Source organism: Paralichthys olivaceus, chromosome 15 (genome assembly GCF_024713975.1).
Source record: "Paralichthys olivaceus isolate ysfri-2021 chromosome 15, ASM2471397v2, whole genome shotgun sequence".
NCBI lineage: Eukaryota > Metazoa > Chordata > Actinopteri > Pleuronectiformes > Paralichthyidae > Paralichthys > Paralichthys olivaceus.
The window spans coordinates 21,433,936-21,459,645 of record NC_091107.1 but is presented as its reverse complement, the minus strand read 5'-3'; the positions used below and the strand labels follow the sequence as shown (position 1 = coordinate 21,459,645).

The 25,710-nt window shown below is 41.9% G+C and overlaps 1 protein-coding gene across 7 annotated transcripts in view; it reads right to left on the bottom strand.

Moving 5' to 3' along the window:
* The window catches only part of robo3 (roundabout, axon guidance receptor, homolog 3 (Drosophila)), a 151,821-nt gene that overhangs the window by 31,433 nt on the left and 94,678 nt on the right, over positions 1 to 25,710 (bottom strand). For 4 of the 7 annotated variants that reach the window (XM_069509950.1, XM_069509946.1, XM_069509947.1 and 1 more), the window contains exons 3-8: positions 14,798 to 14,955; positions 12,927 to 13,047; positions 11,330 to 11,468; positions 10,281 to 10,408; positions 8,720 to 8,731; positions 173 to 297 (exon numbers count right to left, since the gene is read on the bottom strand). In XM_069509950.1, the coding sequence (XP_069366051.1) occupies positions 173 to 297; positions 8,720 to 8,731; positions 10,281 to 10,408; positions 11,330 to 11,468; positions 12,927 to 13,047; positions 14,798 to 14,955 (683 nt within the window). The remainder of the gene's footprint in view (positions 1 to 172; positions 298 to 8,719; positions 8,732 to 10,280; positions 10,409 to 11,329; positions 11,469 to 12,926; positions 13,048 to 14,797; positions 14,956 to 25,710) is intronic. The other 3 variants (XM_069509948.1, XM_069509949.1, XM_020085902.2) reach the window with 1 other exon arrangement.

The following is a 25,710-nucleotide window of genomic DNA, read 5'->3' as shown; positions in this document are numbered from 1 at the left end:
AATTAAGGGAGAGACATGGGATCAAAACTGGGAAATGTTATTTTTCATCCCTGATGAGAGAGTTAATGTGAGACCCTGATGGATGAGAGGGAAGACATGCAGCGTTTCTTATTGAAATGGAAGGTGCTCATTACAGAACTGATTCTAATACATGGCGCACAGGTTTTCTTACCTGGCTGCCTTCTTTTTGCCAGAAGACGGCAGGGGGAGGGTTTCCCTTGGTGCTGCAGAGGAAGGTTACAGTGCGACCTGGTGCGGTGATCTGGTCCCGCGGCCGAACCACAATCTGAGGGGACACTGCAAAACAAAGAGCAAAGAGAGATTGTGAGTATGTCACAGCAGAAATAAATGTTCTTCTTAATGTGTGTGTGTTTGTGTGTCTGCATGTGACACTGAGTAAAGGCATTAAGCCATGACAGGCCACCAGTGATGACAGTGACTCATAAGTGATAACTCTCTCAGTCAAGTTGCACACACACACACACACACACACACACACACACACACACGTCACATCTGTGCTGTTGCTTCTCACTCCGTGAGGCATCAGAGTTCTTCTGATTGCTGCGACTCTTGAAACACATTGAACAAGTTTAAAAAGTGTGAATCTACTTTTTTAAAATGTATTTAGAGGCAATAGAGCCTTTCAACCCTCAGTTACATATTAGGTATTAACTCAGGGTCGCAAATCAATTAATCTTGATTAAACGATCAGGGGATATTTTGTCAAAATTGCAAATGGTGACGCAGCGTCAAGGCAAAAAAAATGTCATGATTGACATTATACTTATCAAGGTACCAGTCCCCTTTAGTTTTTAATTTATATACAAAAGGCTTTAATCAAGTCATGCTTTGAGGTTACTGAGAGAAATAAAAAGCTGAAAAAACTAAATAGCATCATTGATTACTGATTACTCGTTAACAACTACTATTTGTGAGTGAAATAAGGCAGGGCAACAGAACCGATACTTTAAACTTCCCCTTCAGATTAAAATCAGCATTCCCCACCAAATACTACCAAGTGATAATTTCTTGTTTAGTAACATACATTGTGAGATGTAGTTCTATTTAGACCCTTTGTAATCCTGGTAAATGTAAAAGTCTGTATCCTGACGAGGGTGAACCACTCCAATGTAAAACCAGCAGATAACCAAATCCAGTTCACTCTGATGTCACTTTTTGAACAGCTGGACCCAGGGGTTAAATGTATTTCCTCCTGGACAGTTCCATGTGGCAAAACTTTCAAATGCCGAGCTAAGTTTGGTCAGAGACAAACCTTTAGCTTGTGCATCACTTCATTCACAAAACAAGGATCGCCTGGGCATGAGTAGCACCAATATTGGGAAGTGGGCGGAAAGTTAAAAACAATGCTGTCTGCTTCCCTCGGAGTTTAAAACAAAGGCAAGAGAAAGTAAGAAGTTGTGCAGTCTGAGAAGACGAGAGGACGAGGGAGCAGCGATGAGTGAGGAAAGAGAAACAAAGCTGGATTGTTTCACTTGTTTCCGATTCAACAAGTCATCTATTGTGAAGACGGGTGTTTTCATTCTTCTTTTCCACCTCTTCACGTCTCCGTTGCTTCAATTAATGAATCATGTAAATACAAACAACAACACTATGGGTGTTATTGTTCCCTCTGTGCAGCAATTATGACTCTATCCCCACAGTCACATTTTAATCCATCAACAGACTCATTTTATCAATGTTCATGTTTACTCAGAAGCAAACTGTGCACAATGGGCCGCTCTAGCTTAGATTTGAATTCCCGTAGCTCCTTATTACCTGGAAGCATTTGATTGAAAAGAGCGCAGGGCTACAAAGTAGATCTTCTGTGTGCTTGGTTTCTTTGGCTGTGGCTGATTTAAGCCAGTTATAGATGCTTATTGGATCAGCTATGGCCCGTGACAATCAATATGCTATATTTGGGATGGAGCCGATCAAAAAGGTCAGAAACCAGAACCAAAAGAAACCTAAATCCAGAATTGTGGGTGACAGTTCTGATCCCAAGTACAGGGCAAATCAGATCTAGACGATAAACACAGATGGAGGGCATTAGGCAAATACTATCTCACTTTTTGTCTGCTGTAACATGCCACTCCTTAGCGCTGTGTGTGAGTGTGGCAGACACACACAGACACACACACTTCTTTGATTTCTATTGATTCTGTTGTGAGTAACAGGCCTCCCTCCATAGAGAGGGGGTGTGAATGCATAATGATGCCCTCCACCGTCCTAATTGATTTCTCATCTTCCCACCTGATCTCCTGCCTCTCTTTCAATCTCAGTCTCAATTAGCATTGGGAGAGACTGAGAGAAAGAGGAGAAGTGTCCTTCAGAATAGAGGGACAAAGAGAAAACTGAATAAATAGGGAAAATCTCTACGCATTTTTTTCTTATGAGAAATTTGAACGTGCACAGGCAAAATCCAGACCAAAGAAACATCTCTTAAAAATGACACTATATTGTACCCAGAGATGCAAACGTGCCTGTGCTTTGTTAAAAGTACTGTTTAATGTGAATGTGTAAAGTGTAATTAGATGTTATTCAACATGCAAGAGTTTGCCTTCTCTTTTACAGATTTGCAATGGAAAAATACCTAGTGAGAGAAAAATAAATCTAATAAATAAGCAACACCACCCCAGTCATGGTGTATTACTCTGACCCACACATTACTCTGCTGCAGTGGTCAAATACATCATAGTTGTTGTTTCAATTTGTCAACCTGAAACAATTACGCTTCGGGAAGTGCTTGCTGACATTATTTTCCTCAGAGGAGGCCAGTCTGTTTTTAAGAGACTTACAATTCAATTGAGGAGAAAAACAGCTTGGAATCCAAGATAAATAAGTTGGAGGGTCAGGTCAGAAAAACTTTAAGTAGATGAATGTGAAGTACTGACATTTTCTCTGATATGAAATGCTGGTGCAGGGTCTGGGACTGAGCATTCTGATTACACAAACTCCAGCACTGACTCGCCTGCGTCTTGTAATCGCTCACCTCTGATGTGCATGCACGCTGAATTTCATGAATTTAAACCCCCCTCCCTTTGGGAAATTACTCAACCATTTCTTATCCTAAAGACTGCTTTCACCACGAGCCCCTTCAATTCTTCACACAGCAGGAGTGGATCCATGTGTCAGCTGCGGGCTGAGTCCCAGCTAAGGGGGCCTTGTCTGAGATGGGCAGGGTCATTTCCTGGAATCAAACCGGCAGTCGTCCAATAACCCCAAAGGTCAAAGCCAGTTGTCTGGCAAACTGTGAGAATAATGGCACAGTTCAGGAAACCTTTTGGTTTCCATGGTTATTTTCTGTTTTCAGCCCTTTTCAACAATCTTTTCCAACTATTTTTACTGCATCCTGCATTTCAAGAAGGTCACAAAAGCGGCCAAAACAAAAAAAGTTATTCTACTAAACACCAATTTTTTCCAAGTATCAACACATTCTTCTTTCACAGATACCCTATTATCCCAGAGGAAACTGATTCCAGGACCATTGTAAATAATAAAATAAGTGATGCTTCCCTTGTCCACATGTCATGGACATGCTCTATCCTGGGAGAAGAGTAGATGGGCATATCCCAAACCCTCAACTTTCACCTGAAAGCAACTCCTCTAGTCACTGGCATCACTGGAGAGAATGAAAAACTCTAGGACTGCAATCAAGTGCTTGCATGCCATCCCTCACCTCTCTTTTGTCGAGACGTGCTGTGTTATTAAGATGGAGGGATGCCGCCCTGCCTACCCATGCTCCTTGCCTGGAGGACATTGTGTCCTGTGAAAGCCTCAAAAAGATTCACTCCTCAGTTTCTAACTCTGAAAGGTTTTGGACCTTTCCTAAAATACATCCAGAACTTCAATCAAACTCAAGATGTACTTTCTCTCTCTCCTCTTAGTCTTTTCAGTCAGTAGAAGTCTTCTAAACCTCTCTTATCTTGTCTCTTTATTTATTTACTTGTTCATTTCTCTTCTCTTTCATCTCTAAATACAAAACCTTCCAGCACCTCTCAGTGGTACTTCAGGGATGAACTACACTTTTATTTATGGAATTCCAGCTTGGAACAAGGATTGCACATGGTGGGGTTATACACATAAATATGGTGTATATTACGTAAAGAAGATTTGTCAAAAACATCCACTGAGCCTTCCACATTGCTGTGTGCACTTTGGTCACTTGTATAAACATTAAAACAAATGGAATTAAATTGAGCAACATAAAGAGCCCAAACTTGCACCACTTGTTTGGATGTGAACTTTAGAGTAGAATATGGGCCACAGGCACCGAACACCTGCGATCAATCCCTAGCTACCTCAAGGACAGGGTTCCTGTCAAGGCTGATGCAAGGCCTGAAATGTTAAAGAAATGCAGTGTAATACTCTCTTCTTATGTAATACAGCTCCAGGCCAGTGCACGTACACATGTACTGAACACACATGCGAAAATATGCTGTATCACAACATCCTGTGAAACAAGCCATATGACAAAAATTTGTCAGCACCTGAGCGTTTCCCCCTCGCGCCTGATGCAACGTCATAACTTTGACCCAAATACAGTGACAGCTAGAAAGATTCAGGCTATTAAAATGCCATGTTGCTGAGCTGCACAGCCCTGTCTAGAGAATAACAGTGTTCGATTTGAGGAGGCAAGCCGACATGTTGCCTGAGGCTGTAATAAATAATTAGCAATAATAGGTGCACTCGGCACAACACTGAGCTCTAGATTTAGGGCAGTGAGAAACATTAGCATCTTCGCAGGATGAAAGCAGGGAGACGGATGGTAACAAAACCGCTGAAATATACATGACAAAAATCTGCAAACAACGCCTGCATGAAGCTGCACTATCTGCACAGCACACGTCGCTCACACAATCTTTCAGTTTTCTGGGCTTCTGGTTTTTAGGTATGAAAACTTTTATTGTTTAAACTGTATCTGCCTATTAAGCACAATGGGACATTTATTTCCAGGGTTATGAAATGTGTAACCAGGTCTGTAAAAATGATGGCAGATAAACTGATAACGTCTAAGTAGAGAATGAAACACTTGAGATCGGAATTCAGAAGGAGCCCAGAGACCTTCTTTTATATGCTGGATGTTGCCAGAGCTGGAGAACACATAACACGGCTAACATGCCAAGAGGGAGGCAAAAATAGACAAGCACTGTAAGTAAAATTTCCACTGCTTTTATGATAAGGACTGTCAGACTGAAGGAGGAGAGTCTGGTTGGAGTGTGAAGTGCTTGGTCTCTTTAAATATTTGTGTGTGTGCTTCTGTGATGAGAAACATACACAGATGTGAAGACAAATGGCCACAGCTGAATTTGGTGCGACATCTATAATAAAGTTTCAGGTGATCAGAGTTTAATTGAGTTCAACATTAAGCTGCAGTCAAACTGTGACGTTGAAACGATGGCTTTCCCTTTCATGCCCGCGCTTGTCATGTGTTGGCTTGTGGTGCAGTGAGGTCTCCTCCTAAACGATATGTCCATGTCAGTCATGTTGAGCGCCTGCTACGCCTCTACACCAGGGTTTAGACTACACAGAATATTAGCGATTCTATATATCATTATATCTAGTGTTTCTGCACAGCAGGATAATGCAGAGAGTAGCCCATCAGCAAGGCAAAATACAAGATGTGGAGGTCAGGGTGGAGGATGGATGTGCGGAGAGTTCATGCAGACCATAACCGTTGGCAATACATCGTAATTACAACATAATCCAGGGTAAGGAAAGACGGAATAGCACTGACTGGTCACTGTCTGCTGATGCTGCTCTGGTCAGGTTCAGGAAGGAGCATCATCTTTATAAGCAAATTAAAGCAGACAAACATTTCAACCGACTCATTTCAACAAACTCACGCTGCGCTCCCACTCACACAGATCAGAGACTGCTGCCCTACGAAGCCAGCGTGCTGCTCAATCGCACAGCGGAGGCAGACAAAGTGCTTACAACACAACAGCCCTAGCCACCCCCCACCCCAGCCCCCACACTTGACATGTGATTTGCACCAACATACTGAAGCTATCACAGACAGGGGAACACAAATACACACACACAGTCCCAGCAGGAGTTCCTCGGGGGCCTGGATGTGACAGGCAGCTGTCACAGTCCCACGCTGATGCAGACAGCGTTTTTCACACACTTGCGCTTGAGTAAACACACTCTCATTCTGCTGCTGCTGCTGCTGCTGCAGGAGTCGCCAGCTTCCTCCTCTCATACTGCACCCCCCCTCTCCCATACGCACTTTATTTCCCTTAACTGTTTCAATTGTAAATGATGATTGAGGAGGTTATTTTATCTTCTAAGCATGTATTACAGCTGGATCATAATTCATGTATGCTGTTATTGAAGTTAAAGTTGGACCTTTGGGCCTAGGAATTCAGTCTAATATATTAATTAAAGCCCTGGTGCAGCGTTAAATACACTGCAAATAAATGATAGAAACTCCACTGTATATAATGGCAAAGCACCTTCAGGTAAGAAAGCAGTCTAACCTCCCTAGAGAATAAATTTTAAAAAAATGGAATTTCATAAAATCCAGGGTGTCCATCTTGCCTGCTATCTGTACATACAGTATGAAAACAAATACTTATATTCCTTCTGTGTACTGAATACACATCAAGTCCCATCAGGTTCAGTCCATGTTTAACCATTACTTTAAACCATTACTTTAAACCATTACTTTACGTACTTTAAACTTAGTAAGCAATCCTGAAACCAATTTGAAGTGCTTGTCTGAATAGTTTTGCTTTCTTGCTCACCAACTCAAAGAAACAACTCTGGTAAACTTGAAAGCAAATAGGTCAGTGCTTCAGTGGAGTTTGGGGTAAAAATGCTCAACCAAACAATCTTTTAACAAGCATGTGCACTTCTATGTCCTAAATCCCTCTTGCACTGAGCCGACTGCTGTGTCATCAAGGTGTACAGGACATTTGAAAAATGGGACAAGACTTTAAAAGAAAAATATAATAAAAGGAGCAACTGGCTTCATTTACAGGAAGTGCAACCTAGATGGGCCAAGTTTTTGGGATCGGCACATTAGCCCCCCCCACCCTGCTATTAGAGATTAGTGTGCCCCAGTTTAATTGTCCTCCTTGGGTTCCGCCCTTGTCGACCCCAATTTGCTTGTCTGAACAATGTCAAATGTAAATCATGACCAGTTATAACTGTATGTTCCATAAAAAATCTGTGTCTGATGAAAAGGAAAGGTTCAAATTTCTCATTTTGGCCCTCCAGTGTACTTGCATTGCATTTCTGCATTTTCTTTGGGTCAAAAACATTTTTTTTTCAACTCATGTTTTGCCCATTAATTTCAGTTATTTAACTTTCAGCTCACACTTATTTGATATTCTCCTAACCGTGTAAAAATATCCCATTGCTCGTGTCACACTGAGTACACAGTGAAAACCAGATGTTTTGGTTGCATTTCTGATTTTATGTTGTGTGAACAAGTGAGAGAATTCTCTTTGTTTCAGGAGACATTAATCTGTTGATGTCCTCTATCAGTGTCCCAGCAAAAAAAAAAAAAAGGGTTGGTGTTTTCATTCCACTTCATTTGTCCTGCCTACGCACACGATAAGCGACTGAGAGGTGAAAAACATGATTGTTAAATGTTGCCAACCTTAAAAGCATCAAGCCAGTTACAGAGTAATGTACAATAAAGAGATACAAACAAAGAAAGCTCTTTCTCTGTTGCTGGACATCAGAAACAGAAAATGTCTGACCACCGGCTTCTCAGAAACCTGCAGAGAAGAAACAATACTTTCATGGTAAGAGGTCTGATTTAGTGGCTTTTTTCGATTTCTCAACAGTCGAAACAAGGATCCTGGGCTGCCTTTTTTTATCACCAGAAGTTGACCAGCACATGTGGAAACCATATCACGCCCAAGCAGCTTTGAGCTACAACTCAAACAACGTCGCTCTGTTAGCCAAGGGGGTCTCTGCTGGAGAAGAGACACCATAAAACGACCATTTCTCACAGTACAGAGGCAGAGAGAAAATTAAATTGTCAGAGCATGTGTGATTAATCAGTGTATGACTGCACCACTGTTATGCTTTTTTCATTTGTTTTACAGTGTGGGTGATATTTAGGGATTTATTCACTGTATTTCCTTTCCACTAGGTTTTTGTTTTTGCATTCAAGTGTGTTTGCGACCTAAATTAAAATATCCTTGGTATTAATGGAAGCTTTCTCTTTGTAGTGATGGAAGCTCCACCTAGATGAGTTAAAACATAAATGGAAGGCTGTTATGGAAAATCAAATGCCTACTCCCAGTGTTTCCTGAGGCACTTAATAATACTGAATGGTAATCCTCTGTTTAAAACAGGCAGTAATGTGCAGTAGTGGTGGTTATGCCTCCTACATAGCTAGCATTAAAGGCTATATGTAACATTTCTCTGTTGCCAAACATGGTTTCTTGGAGGTGATGGTCAGTCGCCCCAAAAGATTCAGCCATTGTTGTGTTTAGAGATGAGAGGTTATAATATGTCCTTGAAACAGGACTACTTCTTCCTGATGCTAAAGTGCTGAAGTCTAACACTGTCGTGCCGGGTAAAGAAAGGAAGTTTAATACCGAACTGGCAACATTTCTGATGATAGCAACAGCAAAACGTCCGTATAGCACCTTTAAAATCTGTGTCTGTGTCTGCGTCATGTGGGTTAAGTCTGTCTCTCAGGCACACACACGCTCACACACACACATGCAAAGATGGGATGAAAAGGAATACTTACTGGATGGGCCGACTGCGACAGAGTGATGCAGAAAAAGGGGTGGAAAAGAAAAAAAGGAACAGAAAGATGAATGAGAATGAGATGACGAGCTCATGATGAATGATGGATATTGGATGAACTATTTGAACAAGACAAGAGTAACACTTCAGCACCACAGCCACCCAGTCCTATATTAAATGAATAATAATTGACCATAAATTGGTTGAATGAGGACAGGCCGACACTGAGGTGGACTGTAAAGAAAGGAAAGGGGGATGGGAGGGAGGCGGAATGATGAACTGAACATGGATTACAGGTGATAACAGGTGGTATTTTCATTGATCTGTGGTTTTCCATGATACATGGTCACTCCACTGTGTGTATGTGTGTGTGTGTGTGTGTGTTTTATTCCTATTAACCCTAATGCTGCACCTGCATGCACTAACCTTACAATCAATTTCCATTTGCCTAGCAGCTGCTGCTGGGAATTACTTCTTCAATCTGCTACACAATTCTATTAGCAAAGTGACTTGCATGTGCAAGTGTGTGTTTAGTCTTGCACCAACAAACACCCTGAGTCTGTTTATCAGTGCCTGCACGCAGATATAGGCTGTGAGCATACATGTATTGTCAGATGTCAGAAAATCTGTACAGGCTGGAGGGCCCGCTCACATAATCAACTGACACAGAGTAAAACTCTAAATATTCTCTTTTATCATCACAAATGACAGATTTCTCATTTCTCAGTGCCTCTCTTCAAGGGACGGACTTTATTCTAATGCAATTTCAATGCTTTTTGATCTTGGCTCTCTCTCCAGAGGGATGACAAGGCAAAGCTTGAAAGGAACTTTAAGTCCATTTTTCACTTTTTCTTTCTAGTTTGAGCTAACAGCATGTTGCCAGTCCGTCAGTCTTCTAATGGGCAACATCTAGAAGTCTAAACATTTTGGACATTTCACGATAACACGCTCTTACGGCTGTTGAAGGCCTGTATTTTCAAAGACTGAGCAAATGCAGAGAATATTCACTTGGAGATTTTCCACGAAAAGCAACCAATTGTAATTCATCACAAAAAAAGACAATTAAAGGACACTGCATGCTGGCAGGTGAGCTGTGGGCACTGTGTGATGAATCACAGCAAAACTGTCCATCTGGGCAAATGTACTCAATACATTTTGTGTCAAAATCTATTTTTTAATCACAAGCAAAAGATACAGCTAATGCATCACTCAAATACAGGTCACAGTTCACCTGTATTTCTAAAAATAAGGAGGATAACATTTTTCTATTTACTTAGTTGCAGATTTTTCTATTATAAGAAAATATATTTTTCCCTCACTGTATCTTGTATAATTTCTTTATTTAATTTTTTTCAATTATCTACACTTAACGTTGAATCAGATGACTTGTTTTTTAGGTTTACCCACTGCCAATCATTCCCTTCTTGTTCATTCTCACATTATTAACATAATGACTGTGCAGCACTGTCACTCCAGCTGCCATCTCACCCACAGACTGAACTGAACTCAAGCTGGAATTTGTGTATTTGTGTGTATGGTGAGCGAGGTGGAGCTTGTCTTACCGTGCACTTGCAAGGTGCCCGACGCCTCGGCCTTGCCCACACTGTTCTCTGACACACATGTGTAAGTGCCCTCGTCCTCAGCTCGCACCTGCGTCAGACGCAGACTGTTGTCACTGCGGATCTCAAATCTGGAAGGACATTGACACACAAGATTCAGAACAAAATGCAATATATTGGCGTAGAGCTGCTGGTGAGTTTCACACTTTCATGAAATCTACAAGGTTACCTGGTTCATTAAAGCACACACAAATTGCGAGATTCTTACAGTGTGGAAGGTTATGCACTGCCGCTATCATGTGGCTTGGTAAAGGGGATCACTGTCATACTGATATCAACAGAACACAGTGATATATTTCATGCACGTGTAGACAGAGTGCGTTGCCCTGTATGGCTTCGGGCCTCCGTCAGAAACTCATAGTGTCTGTGCAGACCTGAATCATGCCGACACCAACGGAACGTTTTCCCCTGTTTCCCCCGAGGGATCATTAATGTTTCATCCAATCAAATCCAGCGAGCGAAACTCTCACAGTATCGCAGTGTTAGTCTGAATGATGAGCGAGTATCAGGAGAGAACTCCTCTCTCTGGTTGTGCAAGAAGCACAGAAACATCTTAAAGGCACATGGAAAGTTTGACAGCTGTTAAGCAAATATGTTGCTCAACATTTGACGCACTTCTTCCTGTCGTTCATCTTGATTCTGGCAATAACATTTTGTCTGTAGTATTTTGAATCTCAGGAATAATACTGCACATATTTATATTAAGGAGCAATGGACTTACAGTATTAAAGTACATTTTTAAATGAATCATTACACCTCCATGGGAGCAATGATCTGTTTTAATAAGTCTAAATCTTTACATATGTAAATATATGGGTTACAGAGCAAATCAAGAATTGGATGACTTTATTTCTTGCTTATCGGGGAACTAAGACTAGTTGCTAACATGAAGACAGCCGCTCTCTATATGATGGCTGTTTTATTTTTAAAAAGCTTGACTGATGCATCATGCAGTACCAACAGGGAGTACAAGACTGTTGTTTCCATCCTACCTGCCCCGGGGCAGCTCTCCCTCCTCTCTCCGCCAGCGTACGGTCGGAGTCGGGTCTCCGTGCACCTCGCAGAAGAAGTCCACCGTATCATCTGCCAACACCACCTGGTTCACCGGCTGTTTGGTGAACATTGGCCTCTCTGGAGTAAGACAGAGACGGGAGGGGATCAAAACTTGCTTGTGGTGCTACTTCCTAATTGCGGTTTGATTTCCTGTTCTTCTCTCAGCAATTCAATTAACATTGCCTTTGTGTGGCAACTTGGCTGAATTCAGACACAGATATTGATTTATCAGATCCCTGACATCTCAAATGAGAGAAGAAAAAAACAGATAGGGGATAAAAGAGAGCTGGTGTATCATGGTCTGTTGGAGGTAGGGTTTCTATGCCAATGTGTGTTTCCTTTAAACTAACAATATGAGTGAATCATGTTGAGGTTGGAGCTAATAAACATAGAACAGCAGTTACTTTCACTGAGATGAGTGCAACACAGAGAAGAGAGAAGAAGTTGGAGGAGATTATGCATGCGACAATTGAACAATTGTCAAAGAAGAGGGGTGAGTTCCCTGTGCTTGTCCGACCACTGAGAGACTTGTTGTAGGGAGGTACACTCATCAGGTTACGGTGTAGTTTCTAGCATTCATTAATTCAACACAAAAAGTATGAATTGGCTTCAAGGCATGGTGTGGCAAACTGCATTGGAGCTCACTTTGAGTCTAAATCTGTTTTCCAAGCCTCATCTAACCCCTTTCTAGGACAACACAGGAACTGATGATGCACCTCTACTGACTTCTTATTATCAGCAGTATTTATCATAAGATGATTGTTGAAGCAGCACAGTTACATGGGTGGTAGGATCAATACACCGGTGTCACACAGGCTGTCCAGAAAAACAAATAGGAATTGAAACTATTATCATGATCATAACAAATTGTGATAGCCTAGAAATATTAGTGCAGATGTGCGATGGCTATTATCTTGCAAATTTCCCAGATGGCAGTAATATTACATTTAAGGGGAAGTGTAGCAGCGAATTCAGGAACCATAAATTGATTAATTGAGTGTTACACACTGGCTTTAGGTTTACTGTTGCGCTGCAGTGTGCAGATGGAACAGCATCTGGGTGGTGGTGGTGAGGATGAGGGGGTTGGTGGGACTGCAAAGAAAATATCAATTTTCTATCTGTTTCCTGGGATCAATACAAACTTTGAGAGGGCTTATGCTGCTGCTCCGCTGAGAGCAAAACAGAGATTCAGAGACGAGGAAAGAAGACGAGAGGTCAAGAGAGCAAAGCAAAGGGCAACTGGGAGGGGAACATTCATCTTCTGTTCCAACAGCTGAGAGAAGAAAGAGCAGCGTAGGAGAAATGAATTCAGGAAAAGGCAGAAAACAGGATATGTGTATTTTGAGAAGCTTCTACAAGAGGCATCGTACATTTTTTTACCATAGATGACAAGATATGTTATGTTATATGTTTTATATATATATGTTATTATCTGAAGATCTTGAATTTTACATGTGAAGCATGTTTTTGTTTAATCAAAGAGACAATATATACAAGTTGTACATCATTTAATGAGATACAGTAACAACAACTCACCGAAAACCACTAGTTCTGCAGGATCACTGTCTTTCTCTCCAACCATGTTGGTCCCAACACACACATACATGCCAGCATCACTTTTCCTGGTGTTGGAAATCATCAGCTTGCCACCGCGGATCTGAAAATGCAGGGCATAGGGATGGAAAGAAGAGGGAGGAGGGAAAGGCAGAGGAAGAGAGATAAACAGGTATGAGGAGGAGGAGAAGGAAATTTGGTGGTGGTGGAGGGGGGGAAAAAAATAGAGAGAGGTTGGGAAAAAGATATTGAAGCACGTGAGTCAGGAGAGAAGCCACTCCATCATTTTCAGTGTGTGACATGACATATAGCTCCACTTGTTCTTACACTGTTTGTATATGAGTCTAGCTTTGGGCCAATCGCTATAGAAACACCTTCCTCTGCTTTGTGTAAACTACAGTTAGCAGTGCCAACGATTCATTGTTTGATAATGGCATATATTGTGCCATCATCAATATATGTGTCTGCACACATATATTGTGTGTGATGACAAAAACAACACAGTGGCAAGAAAAAGTGGATGAACCGTTTGGAATTAACTGCATTTATACTTTAATTTATATTCAAACAGGATCAATCTTTATCTACATTACAATCAGGAGCAAACACAACTATTTCAACCAATAACACAAAGGATTGTGGTGTCGTTCCATACTGAATACATCACTAAATATTTGCAGTGTAGTTTGGAAAAAGCATGAGAATCCCTCAGTTAATAACCTTGTAACAAGCTAACTGGACTCTAGAGAAGGGTCAATGAAACCTGACTGGTTTAGAGCTACTCCAATTAATCAAGTTAAGTAATTAAGTTTGCAATTCAAAAGAAGCATCTGCAGATGTGAATCATGTTTAACCAAATAAGATCTAAGACAAATTACAATCAAGAATTGTTGATTGGCATTAAGCTGGAAGTGGTAACAAAGTCATCTTAAAGAGTTTAGCTATTCACAGATAATGGAAATGGCTATCCTAGAAGTGTGTATTCAGCTAAGATAACTCCAAATGCACAACCCAGAATGATCAGTGAGGAAAAACCAACCTCAGAGTCATAGCTACAGGCTTAAAGGAATAATTGGAGCGGGTTGGCATCTCTGTTCATGAGTCAACCATCTGCAAATTATGGTGCATGGAGCCTGGTGTCCATGGCAGAATGCCACAGGGGAAGATGCTGCTCTCTAAAACAAACATCACAGTGTGCTGAAAGTTTAAGAGAGAACACCTTGACTTTCCACATGACTATTGGGAAAATAATCTGTGGCTGATGACTAAGGTTGAATTGTTTGTGAAGAAACACAGCACTACATGTGGCATAAAAAGGGCACTGAATGCCAACATGAAAACCTCTGGGTGTAATCATCTTGAAGGGAACAATGAATTTATCATTTTTACAGGATAATGTCAGGGTGGTTGTCTGGGGTATGCAGCAGCACAGTGACACTAACTTTAAGGTAAATCTACAAGAAAATGACTTCAAACTAAGAAAATCCTCCTGCTGCAGTCAGAGATGCTGAGGAATGAGCTCAGAAAGTCATTCACACCAGATGTCTGAGGTGAAGCTGTTATGTAAAATAAATATTCTTAAAATTCCTCCTGAGCTTGCTGCAGATTGAAGTGATTGAGTTCAAGGGTTCACATTTTTTCTACCAGCAATGTGAGTATTTATGTTATGAGTGAGTTCAATTAAGATCCAAAAGATAAGAATTGTTTGTGAAGTTTTAGTTTGAGCACATTGCGTCTGTCTGGACTTGGATGACGATTAAAAAAACATATCGTGAACAATTAATAATGAAAACTGTTGTTACAAACGGTTATTAACTTTCTGCACTGAATTGCTGAACCACCGGCCAACTTACGGTGATCCTCTCATCTCTATCATTGACCCGGATGTTGTTTCTCTTCCATGAGATGGTGGGCTCAGGGTGGCCTCTGGGTGGGATACACTCCATGACAGCTGGCTCACCAGCTGCCACCACCACATCACTGGGCGTCTGACGGAAGTCATCTCTCAGAACTGGAGAAAAGAGCAAAGATGCAAGGACATGGTAAGAATAAGTGTAAACCTCTTTGCCGATGATACCATCTTCTATCTAGCTTTGGATATATGTAGTTCTGCTGACATCCAGCTGACATTTTACTATTTTATAATATTAACTCTTTTGGCAGACATTTCTGACATTTGGTCCTAAAAAGAAACAACATGAATGCTGCAAATATCACAATCATCTCTTACTGTGTGAACTGAATAACACAATGCGTGAAGGGACATTGACATTACAAGACTGAATTTAACATGATGTGCATGTGTCCCTAAGGATCTTCAGTGACTTAGTGTAATGTGTGCGGCATCACAGCACATCAATAATGGAGGCTCTCGTAGCTGTCACACACAAAGCAGATGAATAATTCAATCTGATCTACAAACAGACAGACACACACACACACACACACACACACAGCCTTGGCAAATGCACATGCATTAAGGCACTTGGATATGCAGTCAAGAAAAAATAAGTGACCATTTAAACAAGTAAATCATAGAAACCTATATAAACTGCAAGAGCCCCCTCAGAATATCAATTCCAGGAAATATCTCCCTCTGTGTTGCTTTCTTGGGGTCTATTCATAAAACATAAGAGATCTGTCTTTGAGTCCCCCTCCTCTTTTGCTTCCAAATTAATAACTCTGTGCCTGTAACCTGAAGGCATTGGGATTTTTCTATCTCAAGTCTCTAGAGCTCTGTGACCTCTCAGATTACAGGTGTGGTGGATGGTTTTGTAGACTAGAATGATGTATTGACAACAGTAGTCTACCAGGAAGAAGGCAAATGAATGCAGGCCTGCAGGCGAGAAGTCTGGTCTAAGCCACTCTTGGGATTTTTGGATGGGATAAACCAATGAGAGGGTCCGCGTGGCAATCCTATCTGGCCTGAGCGTCCCCACAAAACCTTTCCTTACCGATCTGAACAGCATATCCTCCCTTTCTCTTTACAACTTCCAAAGTAAAGCAGCAACTCTTTCAGAAAAGCACTTTGGGTGTCCAATTTCTACCCTGAAATATTCCACAAAGTTCTCTTTGAAGCTATGGGCAGATGTGAGGTTTGGACATCAAGGAATTGGTCGATGATTAATTGATGCTTGAGGATAGTGTGGCTGACTTGCATGCATTACAGTGATCTAGCTGTCAGTCAGTTGTATCAATATTAGGACATTCAACTCATGTCCTTCCTCAGTTCTCTCCTGAGAATACAGCTATCTGCAGGGCTGTTGAGACTGTCGTGAAGGTGAGTCGAGAGAAATCTGTTACTTCAACTTTAAAGTCCGAGTTATGTCAGTTAAATCTTATCAAATAAAGTTGAACATCGCCTAGACAATTCAACTGACAGATTAAAACGGAAAAATGTAATAACTACTCATCTTGTTATTTAACCAAATGCCGTTGTCATCATTTCTCACCACTCGGGGTGAAATAAAATGTATCAACAGGAGCAGCATTTTCATTCCATACCAAGCTTTTAAATTCATTTATTGTATAAGTACTCTGATTTTTGCAATTGGGCAGCTTTCAGAGTCGGTGTTTAGAATAAGGACTCTATCGAATCGATTAGATAATAATGTAATTTGGCAAATATGTAGCCTACAGTTACGAGATTGTGTTCCATTCACAAGGTGAACCCATTAACATTTATTATGAACATTTAAGTCTCCATTAGGGAATATTTCTGCAGTGAGATCACTGAATTGGATGAACCCTCATACCCTTTAAAAGACACTTTGTCAGTAAATGTTCACAACACTAAATAAGAAGACACGACATGTCCACAGTTCCCTGTAAAAGCTGATTTATTAGTCATACATTTGATTCAATGCATTTTCCATTTAAAAGTAGTCTTGAGTTGTATGAAGTTGTGTTCTGTCTTGAGATTTCATTAAATCCAAGTTTTCAAAGCTCTGTCAGGAAGTCTACTCACTGGATAAGTTAAGCGTTGAGGGCTAAATAAGCCCACAGAGGAGAATACATTGTTTGTTATTACACTTCAATATGAAAGTATAAAACTTTTTATATATCTTCCGGTAAAAATATTTACCACAACCCATCTGCATGGTTTTGTGTCGATGTAAAGTGAGTTGCACGTGATATTGTTTGCAGATAAATGTCTCCTCCAGGCCTGTTGTCATATATCAATACTGATAGATTGTGGAACATGTACAGAACATGTGTGTGTGTGTATGTTATGATGGCATGCATGTCTTTATACATGATGGGAGGACATGCACACAACGGGGTGTGCGTGTGTGTCCGTGTCACTGAAGAGACAGCACCAATGTCGCTATAATGTCACAGGCCAGCAGGGGAGGGTCACCGCCCCATCTGATTAATAGCACAACCTCCCCTAAAGACATCACTGGCAGACCAACAATGCCCCAGGATATTAACATTATTATCACCATCTATATATCTATCCGTCCATCCATCCATATGAACTCACTTACACCCAAGACTTCTAAGGACATTTCTTTATCTCAAATACCTGGCCTTGTGTGGAAAATGCATTGTATCTCAGTGTCAGGCTCTACGCCCCAAAGGCTCATTTCTCTTCTTGTCAAGATAGCGTTGTGTCCTTCCTGAAAGAGAGTAAGGGGGTGTGTGTGCGCGAGGAGATAAATCTGCCCGTTTTGTTGGTAATCAAGGTCATGGGAGACGGGCACGTCAGTGTTTAAGCAGCGAAAAGGATATTTTTCATTTCCTCATTAGCTAACAGAGCCAGTTCTAGCCTCTGCCCTGATAAAATGCAGGTGTACACGATTCATTGTCAGCTCCTGAATCATAATGTTGCCGTCTTTTTTATCTGTGTCTCTTAGAGGGATGAAATTACCGCTTATGGCTGCAGTCGGACTCATATCCTGGAGCCCAATTACTTAGCCACCGAGCATTTCGAGCATTCCAAATCCCATTGGCCCATCCACTCCTGAAAGGATATGCTTAACCACACCCCTGACCTTATCGGTACCTGCTGCTGACATTTTCCTCAATCACTATTCGCAGCAGATTCTAAAACCCGGACCAAATTGTTCAGGAACCTGTCCCGTCACGCAGAGTAGATGGAAATAGGACAGTTTGCTACACCCCAGGTCTGAATTACCATGCAGCAGGGTTAAAGGGCTGCCGTGATGACCTGTCACACACCATTCTGAGATCATGGCTCCAGGGGCTTGCGATCTTTCCCATTCTACCCCTCAAATTCACCAGATCTGAACGAAAAGTGGGTCTCTAGAAGTTTATTAGGCACTGGCAATTACCCATGAGGCCCTTTGGGGCCCATATTAAGTGGGTGCACTTTGACCCTTCCTTTAAACCCCTTCAACAAAGCCATGGTAATCCCCACTACTGGGCCCGAACGGCATGCTTTAATAAGAGGACAGACACACAGTTACACACACACAACTGAATACATTTCTAATATAGATTGGAACTGAAAGCCAGGAAACTCTTATACAAATGTTTCACCTGCTCTGATGTGCACAAATAGTAAGATGATGACGATATATACAAATCTACAATAAGGAATGTCCACTAGGAGATATTTTTGTATCAAAACTGTAACATTCCTGTATCCAAAATGATTAAATATCATCTTGCAATAATTATTAAAAGGCATTTTAAAGTGTAATATAGGGTATTTCATGATTTTATAATTAAAATCAAACTGGTTAGAAAGGCTGTATTTGAATTATGGGAGAGGTTAGGAGGAGTTGGTAGCCTCATACCACCAATAACCGAAGGTTATCCATAGATGCACTGTATGTGTGCATGAATGGGTCAATGTCAATAAACTGTACTGTAAAGCGCTTTGAGTGTTCATCAAGAATAGAAAAGCTCTATATTGATACAGACCAATTACCATTTTACTAACAAAGTGACTGCAGAGTACTGACAGTGAAACATGGAAGCGGCAATGTGCTGAAATTAGGCTGCATGGGATCAGTTTTGTCTGTATACTGTAAAGCTTCATAAGTTCTTTGATGAAACGTAAAATTTAGAGTTAGCTAATGCGTAATTGCAAATTGTACAGAATTGTCACACAAATGAAATTACACCTGAGAAGGTTATTTATTGTACCTCAAAGTGTGTTACTGTATGGAAGTGTAAACTCTGTGATTTACCACATGTAAAAAAAAATATGGGCTCTGCTGTATATCAGGGCATCATTTGAGCATTTAATTGCACATAAAAAAACACCTCTGGGGCAAGCTCAGGCTCACTTTTAATTGAATAGCTTTATCGCTGTTGGTAATGTTCTAAGTGTGTGTGTGCTTTTTCTTTTTACCTCTTTGGGATCTTTTTTGGTATAAATAATGAGGCAAAGTCATTTGAGTCATGTTTGTCTTGGTTAAGGTTAGGGGTATGGTGTAAGATTATAACATGAACTGGATATGCTTAAGATTAATGCTGGGGTTGGAGTTGCATGGCTGTCAGCAATGAATGAAAGTCAGTGCAATGTCCATATAAGGACAGAAGTGCAAAATCTTGTTTTTGTTAGTGTGTGTGTGTTTGTGCTTGTGTGTGTCTCATTTCCCCTGAGAATAAATATTCACAGCAGAAAGAGAGTGACAGATAGTCCCTTGAAGAGCGGGAGGGGGATCAAGAAAGGCGTCACAGAGTTCAAGCTCTGTTGAGGGGGATTGAGCTGGTCATCTGTCAATCCGTCAGTTTACAACTTGTCCAGACATGAAGCAATCTGCTTTGCTGTGAACACACACACTCACAAACACACTCGTGTTTTTGCTTTTTCGCCGTATCCATTTATCAAGTGCAATAAGACACACACATATACATGTCTTCTATCTATAAGTGTCGCCAGTTCCCCAAGGCAATATCTATCTAGGCCCTTGGGCTCAACAGGGGCCCCCATCAGAAGCCATCTTCCAACAGCCACTCTCATTAGCCAGAGTGGACCCCCTCCGATCCCTATCAACCATTTCACCATGATGAAACGGCCCACACAGGATATTAGTGTGGGTGGGTGTGTGTGTGTTTGTGTGTGTGTGTCTGGAGGGGAGGCGGGTGTCTCACGGTTGGAGACAGATGTCCGTGCTGCGACTAAGCAGCCATTGCCTCCCAACCCCATCCAATACAAACAGGCATTCGCGCAAACACGCTGCACGGCAGCTGCAACAGCAAATACAGAACAACACTGCCTGCATCCAATATGACCAGCTCAGTCCAATATACAGACTGAAAGGAGACTGCAACCCCCCTGCAGTGCATCACACACACACACACACACACACAATCTAAAAGCCCTTTCTTTTTCTTTATTAATCTTTTTTTTTCCTCTTGCTTTGTTTGTTGCAGTTTTTCTGTAATTTGGCTCTTTGGCCTGAAAGTCTTTGTGTCCTTGAGTTAATGGTACATGGACAACTGAGCTGGCTCTAAAGCTAAATGAATGGGAATTACAGCGGCAGGGCATTTCAATTACTGCTTCCATGAGCCCAGAGGGGTCACCTTCTTGGTCCAAGAGACCAACCTTCAGGCACACAATCACACACACACACACACACACACACACACACACACACACACACACACACAAACCTGTTCATCAATGTCTGATGCATTTTTCCTCACAAATTTACTCCCTCTATTTTCTTTTGTCCCTTAGCGTGTCAGCTGGCGTAGCCACTTAGGTGACCATCGCTGCTGTTTAGCACCATCAGCTGACTCCATTTAGCAGCCACAACAGCTGCCCACACCCCACCCAATCCCCACCACCCTTACACACAGCCCTCACACCCGTGCTACCACCAAACCTGGGCTAATGGTCCCACTAGCCATCATGACAAGAGCATCAAAAAATACTTTTTTTGTGCATAAATGCAAAATAAAAACCGTTCAGATTGAGGCGGAGGCTGATGCAAAAAGATAGACATACTTTTCTATCTGTATGATTAGTGTGGAGATCAGGCAGTAAAATGACAAGTCTGACAGATCACTGGAGTGTTTGCCAGATTGATCTTGGCCAGAAGTTGACAGAAAATCTCTGCAGTGCAAATTAAAATGATGTGTAAGCGTTGGTATTTCTCACAGCAAACCACAGGAAAAGCAATTATTAGCCACTGGACTCCGATAAGACTGAAATGAAATCCACAAGTCACTGTGATGCATTACATGCTGATTATAAGCCTGTTATTAGCATAGATAAACCTCTTATAACATAATCATCCAGCAAACACAAGAAAATTACATTTGATTCATTATTCAAGTCCCGCTTTGATACTGTTTACGATGCTTTAAAATGCGTTATCAGCCCTGGTACATGTAAAATCCTGCCCAAAATTGAATTAAGTGATAAAATATGAAAAAGCCCCCATGACACCGGCCCCGCCTCCCAAGTGATGCAGAGAAAATAGATGAGGTTATCTGTCAAGGTGCAATGTTTCACGGCTTAACCGCTCATAAATGCCTGGGCCCTCCACAGTGTCTTGTCACACCCAGACATGTTGGAGGGGGGGTTGGGGTAGATGGGGTGGATGAGGAGCAGGTGGGTGGGTGGGGGGGTGTAATACTTGGCAGCGGTGCTGTCTGCAGCCAATATGACCGTGGGCCCCACATGCAGCGGTGGGACAGCACAGGAGGCACTCATTATCAGCCACACAGACACCAGAGGGAAAAGAGTGGTGATCACAGGGAGGGATTGTTCTGTGTGTGTGTGTGTGTGTGTGTGTGTGTGATATGGGGGGGGTTTACAGTGAAGCACATGGCCAATAAACACACTGAGGGGGCAGGGGTTAAGGATAATCGGGCCAACTTGCGGGCACCTTCTTAGCATGGAGCTGCAATCATGTGACAACAAGATTATGTTTTGAAGCCAGTTCAGGCTTTACATGCCACACCGTGCGTGTGGTACAAATTATGTAACTCTTACAAAAACAAGGATTTGCAACAATAATATGATACAAACAGTGTGTGCCCTTATAGCTGCAAAAAGGTTTCTTATTATAAAGATATCATCCCCTCTAAAAACAATTATGTATAAACTGATAGGATTTCAACATTGTCGGTCACTTCCACTAAACATCAAATTGAATTCTAAATCTGCTCTTGCAGTATCCTACCCATTCAACATCAACACAGATATCTTGCATGTCTTATTTCAACCCTGACCTGCCAATGCTGAAGCCAGATTCATTGCTTTGCTATAAGGGGTTACAGCATACTGATACAGAGCCATTGCAATAACTCTGATTGGTTTTCTTGCGCTAGTTGTCCAATGCTGGTGGAAATTGTTGAGAGTCAATACAACCGGCAAGCAACAACAAAAAGAATTTGATTTTCAATTCTAGCAAAGTCATCACTGCAAACCTTCTGCTCGACACAATCGCCACTACCACATGGAATCAAAGAACGTAAACTACAATGAAGCTTTCCCACTATTACTTGTATCAAAAATTGAATGGAAAAATGTTAATGTGGGAATATGCAGTAATTTAATGCAACATGTGGCTGGATTACGTACAAAACATCCATCTAGATTTGCAGGGGTGTCTGTGAAACCTAACACTGAACCACAAATCAAATCATGCACCACAGGTATATGAAGGTACTTCTGTTAACCCTTTGCACCACGCATAAATCCAGCCAGCTTTTAGGAACATTACTGCCTTCATTGGCTGCATGGTACATGTAATGCATTTCAGGTCCTGAAGAATTGCCCAATAAAAATGGAATTCCAATGGATGCTGGGCTGCACTCTATATGTTCTCATGCTGGAGGTATTTCACTCTTGGTGGTACAAAAACAATGAGAGCAAGAAGATTCCTAAAAACTTTCTCCTGCACTCACACATATAGTCATTGTTTTTCACTTATTGTAAGGGATGGTAGTTTTATCTGGTTCATGGTAGTTCAGTTGCAAGAAGGATATAGAAATAGACTCAAGATTCAGTTCAAAATGGAGCCTTAGCAGTAATAGATTAATGATCAATAATATGCACATTATTTTTTGAGCAATGAGCCTCGAACTGTTCTATGTTCATGTCTCCTTTGTTTGTTATGCCTGACCCTAATACTCCTCTGTGCAGAGGTTTATTAAATGCCTTGTCTAACCATCCATCCCTCCCGCTAGATCCCCCACCTCCATCACCCACCCTATTTGCCACCCCATCATTTTGCCATCACACATGCACGCACAGTCACACACACACACACACACACACACACACACACACACACAAACCCTCACTCAAACAGAGCAGAACAGGCCTGAGGCATGCCAAGGCCATTTCAGTGAAATCACCATATTTCAAGTCAAGGGGGGTGGAGGTATTAATTCTCATGTCAGAGACACCTACCCCTCCCATTAACCTGGTACTACAGAAAATGCTCGAAGTTTGTGCAGAGACACACATGAAGCCAGTCTGCTGTGAACACAAACATGCCAGTACATCAATACACACACTCTGAGCAACTTCTCCTCATTTCAGTGCAAATCCTTCCAATCTCCTGGCACGAGGAGTGCTCACCTACGTGTGGCTCAGCAGCAGGTTCCCATCCCAATTGTGAGCTTGTGCTGCTGCTCCGGCTGTGCTCACCCACCCAGCAACCTTGAGGTTAATCCACCGCAAACCTTCGCTGGCATGCCGCGCTGGCCCTGTGTGTGTGAGTGTGTGCAGGGTACATGTGTTTTTCTGCCAATTTCTCATCTATGCCTTTAATCTCTGCAAACCCTGATGGGACACACACACATGACTCCCCACACAACCTGCAGACCAAACTCAGAAAGTATGGACACTGTAATTCCCTGGGATTTAAAGTAACAATGTTGGCTTCTAGAATTGTAATCCAAGAAATGGGAAAGATTCCCACATGGCGGACCGGTGGAACGACAGATCCATCCACCCTGCCGAAGGGTCCTTGGGCAAGACAGTGATTTGTTTCCTACTCCAGGGTGCTGTCATAAGGCTAGCCTTGACTTCTGACCGCCTGCAGTGAGGAGCCAGAAAACACAATTTGCTGGCATGGATCAATATTATCACATTATCAAAAAGCCATATTTAGGAATTATTCCTCTCTGGTGCAGGTTCATGACCTCTGAGGGGGAAAGATAAGTTGGATGCAGGACAGTGAAAGTGAATGGCTTAATAAAATTGTCTTTATTGGCTCATCTTTGGAGGTTTTCAATTCAAAAATGTTGGAGTGCTGAGATGAAAACTTCTGTGATGCACATGTTATGAACTTGCCTTGCAATGAAACTTCTCTTTAATTGAATGTGGCATTTGTGCTTCAGAGAGCGTGCGGAGATGCACCCTGAAGCCCTGCAAATATTTGTCCCACAAGCAAATGCATGCGTCCATCATGGACACAATGATGTATATGACAAAGATATACACACGCCATGTCTCTTCAAATTATCCCAGCTATTCATGAAACATTCACACTGTCTGACAATACTTACTTCAGCTTGAGTGGCTGCCCCCCGCTCCTTATAAAGCTGAATACATTATCAGGTGAAGCTACTCATGCCTGATTGACAGGCTTGCAAAAATAGCTAATGCCCTTTTTCACAAAAGATAAATCTGTTTGGAGTGGATTTTAAAGAAAATGTTTTTACTTCAGCTGGAAATGTGTGGAAACATGGAGACGAAACAACATTTTGATGGAAGTTGTTTGGCAAAAACAGTGGAGAGTTTCAGAGAAAAAAAAATCTGGACCGTATACTACGGAGGGGGGATGAGGAAAATAGAAGGGAGCTGGTGGTGATGGGGTAGGGGTGTGTGTGCAAACATGCACAATCGTAAAAACACATAATCCGATTGTAATTCAAGCAATATCTGCACAAATATGTGATATGGAATATGAGGTATGTGTGCATATGCAACCAAAAAGGAAGAGCCCTCTTCTATAGTGCACAGACCAACATGTCCTGTCTGAGGGGTTAAACCAGAAGTAATGTATGCATGGCATCGCTAAGGAGGGCTGCCGAAAAACAACAACACTCCACCCCTCTCTGCTCACACTTCACTAACAACACCCACCCCACGACCCTGAGGGCCCCCCACAACAATACCATAACAGAGGTGGTCGAAGCTCATGTGTGTGGTCAGCTAATAAAGCAATTGTCTGGCCCTGAAAAGAGGATTACTTTAATCTAGTAATGGCTGATGTCGTGCAGCCTATAGAAGCGAGGTAAGAGGGTCATAGGGAATTGCTGAGAAGCCCATTGTAAGGCAACTGAAACCCCCACCCCACCCCAACCCCACAATGCCCTTAGCTGACCCACCAGCCCAATCAAGGCTACTGTAGTTCAACCATCTGGAAAACCAGAAACACTCTTTAACTCGACCTCAAGGGGAATGGGGTGGACGGAGCTGCCTATAGACAATGGGTGCCCCCACCCAATACGTCACAGTCACACACAACCCATTAATTATTGACCACTGCAGTGGAACGGTGGCAACGCGCACTTTCAAGAATGCCGCTCGGACAATGAGTAATTCAATTTTTACTACGGTGGTTTAGACTGTGGTCAGACCAACAAAAGTGCTGGGTCACAGAGTGTAGCCCTCTCAGTTCTGTGAGACAACTGAACTGGGAAAAAAAAAAAAATACACAGGGTTGTTGAACCAGGTTTGTAATTTGAAGTCGAGTAGTTAATTTTAGTATCACAGTACTTCATAACATTTTGTCTCGCAGTAATCAAGAAAAAAAATGACTGTCACCATTTCGATTTTGGGATGAATCACTTGAGGTCTTTGCACACCACATCTGCA